The sequence below is a fragment of the Alosa alosa genome, chromosome 22 (assembly GCF_017589495.1).
Source record: "Alosa alosa isolate M-15738 ecotype Scorff River chromosome 22, AALO_Geno_1.1, whole genome shotgun sequence".
Lineage (NCBI taxonomy): Eukaryota > Metazoa > Chordata > Actinopteri > Clupeiformes > Clupeidae > Alosa > Alosa alosa.
In genome coordinates, this window is record NC_063210.1 from 19,774,493 (window position 1) to 19,779,492 (window position 5,000).

The window sequence follows — 5,000 nt, forward strand, 5'->3', positions numbered from 1 at the left end:
AGAGAGAGAGAGAGAGAGAGAGAGAGAGAGAGAGAGAGAGAGAGAGAGAGAGAGAGAGAGAGAGAGAGAGAGAGAGAGAGAGAGAGAGAGAGAGAGAGAGAGAGAGAGAGAGAGAGAGAGAGAGAGGAGGGAGAGAGGGAGAGGGAGAGAGGGAGAGGGAGAGAGGGAGAGGGAGAGAGGGAGAGGGAGAGAGGGAGAGGGAGAGAGGGAGAGGGAGAGAGGGAGAGGGAGAGAGGGAGAGGGAGAGAGGGAGAGGGAGAGAGGGAGAGGGAGAGAGGGAGAGGGAGAGAGGGAGAGGGAGAGAGGGAGAGGGAGAGAGGGAGAGGGAGAGAGGGAGAGGGAGAGAGGGAGAGGGAGAGAGGGAGAGGGAGAGAGGGAGAGGGAGAGAGGGAGCAGACGTGGTCTGCTCCTAATTGGCTGGCCTGCAAGGAAGCCCCGCCCGGCACGATGAGGTGAGAGGTCAGGTCACCATGGCAACTGCTGGACGGGTGGATCCTGGCAAACTCGACCCGTTCTTTGTTTTCCCTGCGACAGGAACACGGGATTCATTACATTATTTTTCGTAACGTGAGTTGTATTCAATTTCCTGATACAAGACTGCGTAATGACAAGAAGGAAGTTCCAAAAGTAAATAGAATGGCATCTATGGAATAGATGGAATAGACAGATAATAAGACAAGATTTGGATGTGTTAAATTAGACAGACAGACAGACAGACAGACAGATAGAAAGACAGACAGATAGAGAGATAGATAAAAAGAACTGTTGAAAAACTGACATCAGACATCAGATGTTTGTGTGTGTGTGTGTGCGTGCCTGTGTGTGTGTGCATGCCCGTATGTGATAGTGTGTGTTTGTGCATGTGTGTGTGCCTGTGCATGTGCGTATATGGTGTGTGTGTGTGTGTGTGTGTGCGTGTGTGTGTTCGTGTGTGTGTGCGCCAAGACCTAATGAAGAGAGTTCACGGTCATGTCGCAGCCGTAGGCAGACCCAGCTGTATATGTAAAAGCGTGATATGGTGTGTGTGTGTGTGTGCATGTGTGTGTGTGTGTGTGTGTGTGTGTGTGTGCGCGCACCTGATGAAGAGTTCGCGGTCGCGGTCAAGCGAGGGCAGACCCAGCTGCTCCTCGGTCATCCTCTTCCTCTCTTCCTCCAGCTCCCGTTCCAGCGGGAACATGGACCGCGGCACACCTGAACGCACAGCAGGGGATCAGCAGCGCAATCTGGCAACCCCCACACCGCCAGCTCCCTTCCCATCATTCACAAACTGTACTCCCCATCTGGCAACCTTGGTCGTGGCAGCACATGGTTCACCAGGCCTCCAATCTGGCAACCGACACTAATTCTCATCATCATTCACACACCTCCAATCTGGCAACAACCCCCACACATTGACATCACTGACAGATCTACAATCTGGCAACCACTAATAAATCTAACCATCATACTCAAACACCTAATTTGGCAACCCCCATCAAGCCTCCCAATCAATCAAAAACCCCAGACCTGGCAACCACTGCCAAGCCTTTCCAATCATTCAACACCCGCAGTATGGGTAACTACACACACACACACACACACACACACACACACGCACACATCAGTTCACACTTATGCTCTCTCACTCTCTCTCTGTCTCTCTGTCACACACACACACACACATACACAACCCCCACCCTCCCTCATCACCCACACACACACACACACACTTAAATGAAAGGCTTTCACTTGTCACTTGCGTACACACACACACACACACGCACACACACACACACACACGCACACACACACACACACACACACACACACACACACACACACACACACACACACTTAAATGAAAAGCTCTGAGTTAAACCCCCGTCAGGTCTTGAACACACCCTTATGCCCTTACACGCACGCTCTCACCTTTCATGCTGGGCAGCACCCTGCGTGTACGTCTGTGGCTCTATGCACGCCAGGGGGGGCGCCGCGGGGTTCCGTGCCTGGCGACTCCCGCAGCTTATCCCAATGGGGCTGGCCGGACTCCGCCCTCCCGGTCGAAGTCGCCGGACTGCAGCTGCTTCGCCCGGCCGCCGCAGTCTGTCCCCTCTCCCGACGACGACGATGACCCTCTCCTAGGCGGCAGGCTCTGCTTGGTGTGCCCTCCTTCCTGGAGTGTGCAGATGCCCCCCTGGTTTGCCCCCTGTCCCTGGTTCTGTTGCCTCTGGCTCTGCCCCTTGAGGCACCCCAGGCCCCCGAAGGGGCTTTTCTGTTGGGAGAGGGACAGCGGCTGGCTGCTGTACTTCATAAGGCTCTTCATGGCGCTGCCTCCATTGCCACTGCCCGCGCTACTGCCCCCGTCGCTAGGGGGCGCTGTAGAGTCCCTCTGGTGGGGAGGGGTGGAGGGCGGAGGTTGCGGTTGCGTGTCGTGCCGCGTGTGTGGAGGAACGTGGGTCTTTGTGGCGGAACTGGAACCAGATCCGGAACCAGAGCTGGAACCGTTACTGAAGGAGTCCAGGTAGGCCTTGTGTTGGTCGCTGTGGTGACCGCGGGGTGGTGGTGGCGGTGGTGCCCATCCGCTGGGGGGGATGCCGGCCACCGGGTGGCTGCCGTAGACCAACGGGGGCACCGCTGACCCCTCCGACCGGTGCTTCCCATCGTGCTCCGAGCCGGACGCGCCATGTTGCTGGTGCCGTATCCTAGCAACCTTCACCTGCCCATCGCGAGGTCGCAGCGCAGATCGCCCTCTCCCTCCACCCCGCCCTTCCTGTCGACGAGGCGGGACGCGGGGTGGAGGGGGCGACGCGGCGTTGGGCGGGTGAGAACAGTCCCGAAAGGGCGGCGTGCTCGCGTACAGTCCGCTCTTGGCCAGGTGCTGCGGCGACGGGTGGACCCCGGCTTTCGCACCCTGGGGCATCGAGGGTCAGATCCACCCACGTCGGCCGACCCGTTCACATTTCTCTGCTCTGCAGGACCGCCGTGAGCCGGATGCTGTGACTGCATCGCGACCGCGCTGCGTGCCTCTGCGGATGCAGCTGCGCTGCAGGCGGGTGTATGCGGAGCGGATGCTACGGAACCGTATGCCAATCAGAACCTTGTCTGACCTTCCTGCATATGGCGCGGCTGTTTGCTGCTCCTGCTGCTGCTGCTGATGGTGCTGCTGCTGAGCAGATTTCCTTTGGCAGCTGCTGGCCGGATGGGACTGGGAGGGACTCGGGTTGGAGGGGCCGTTGGCCGACCCGCTCCCCCGGCTCCCCCCTCCCCCGCTGGGCTTCTCCCCAGAGGCTTTGGTCTCCTTCCCCGACTCTCCGCTGGAGATATTCCCACCACCACCACCACCGCCACCACGACAGTGGGGGTTCCCCAATGGAAGGGCCGCTGCTCTGTCCCCGAGGGGGCTGAATCAGGCACGCGACGTGGGGGCCCGATGCACTCCAGTCCCTGGACGAGGGCGAGGGGTGGCCCTTGTCCTGGGCGGAGGAGGTGGGCATGAGAGGGGGTGGGGAGGCAGTAGAGCTTCGGGGTGGTGGGGTGGAGTCGTGGGCGGCATGGCGCTGGGTGGGTAGTGCAGAGCCACGCCCCCCATAGCTATGCCAGCGGAAGGGGAGGGGAGGGGTGGCCCTTGAGGGTGACATGGAGGGCCACGCCCGGAGTCGCGGCGCGGAGGGCGCGGTGGATCTTGGAAAAGGTGTGTGTGCGAAAAGGGTGCTGCGATGCGTGTGTGTGTGCGCGTGGCCCAGCACCGAGCCTCTCCTCAGGCAGTCGGAGGGCGACGACGACGACGGCAGCGATGGCAGCGGCGGCTCGCTGATCCTCATGTCCCCGCTCACGCCCTCCTTGCAGCACCTGCTGCCCCGATGGTGCTGCTGCTGACCGCTCCCTGCAGATCCCCATGATGATCCCCCTTCACACCACCTGTCTGCCGTTGCCCAGTGCCCCCTTGGCTGGACCGCCCGCGTCCCCGCCGTTCTGCATCTTGCCGTTCAGGTGCAGGCAAGCGCTCAGGTGTTTGCCCTACACCGGGCGCGCCAGTTGTTCATGCGGTGCTTTTGGGGTCGTCCTCTTGTAGTCGGATCTAGATGCGGCGATGGGAGGCCCTTGTGCCGTTCCAGGGGGTGCCGGGGGTCCTCATCCCCCAGCGGCGAGGGGTTGTGTGTGGAGGGGTGCTGATGGTGCGGGTGGTGGGGGTGCGGGTGAGCGTGCTGCAACAGGTGCCCATGGTGCCCATGAAGATGCCCATGCTGCTGTTGCTGCTGCTGTTGCTGCTGCTGTTGCTGCTGCTGCTGCTGTTGGCGCTCCTTGGCTTCCTGCTTGCTGCTGGCGGACCTCTCCTTGTCCTTCCCGGAGGACCCCACTCCTCGCTCGCCTGACTGCCCCTCTTTAGAGCCCTTGTGCTGGGGAGGTCCTCCTCCACCACCGCCCCCTCCTCCTCCTCCTCCTCCTCCAGGGTCCTGCTCTCGACTGCACGAGCCCAGCGGGTGGCCGGGCGTGGTCCGAGAGAGGCCTGGCAGGCCGTGATTGGTGGAGAGCAGAGAGGGCTGCGAAGAGAGGCCGCGGAGATAAAAATCTGGAGATAAGGAGGGAGGGAGGGAAGGAAGGAAGGAAGGAGGGAAGAAAGAGAGAGAAAAGAAGAAAGAAAGAAAAAAAATAAGATCAAAAAATATCAACAGAAAAAAATAACAAAGACAGATCTTGATAACCAGTTTTGTCCAATCTGACAACAAAAAAAAGACAGAATTTATAATTTCTCCCAAAGCTCCATCATTTCAGAATCATGCATCAAAGAACACATTTAACCTTCTTGCTGACAATGGGTTCCTCTCTCACCCCCTCCTCCCTCTTTCACCCACTCTCTCTCTCTCTCTCTCTCTCTCTCTCCATCTCCCTCTCTAGACTCATTCAGATGGAAAAGTCAGCAGTGACACCGGGAACCAGTGAACCCTGCTCACCTTTCTGCGTGTCATAGAAACGGGGCTGCCCGTAGAGAACGCTGCTGTTGCCATGGTGATCCAGGGGGC

General features: G+C 59.2%; 1 protein-coding gene across 1 annotated transcript in view; it reads right to left on the reverse strand.

Moving 5' to 3' along the window:
- The window catches only part of bahcc1b (BAH domain and coiled-coil containing 1b), a 152,327-nt gene that overhangs the window by 60,715 nt on the left and 86,612 nt on the right, over positions 1-5,000 (reverse strand). Inside the window, 7 exon segments of the mRNA XM_048234053.1 lie at positions 385-525; positions 1,077-1,191; positions 1,909-2,904; positions 3,004-3,293; positions 3,394-3,862; positions 4,001-4,549; positions 4,932-5,000. The exon segment at positions 4,932-5,000 is cut by the window's right edge and continues 54 nt beyond it. Coding sequence (XP_048090010.1) covers positions 385-525; positions 1,077-1,191; positions 1,909-2,904; positions 3,004-3,293; positions 3,394-3,862; positions 4,001-4,549; positions 4,932-5,000 — 2,629 coding nt within the window.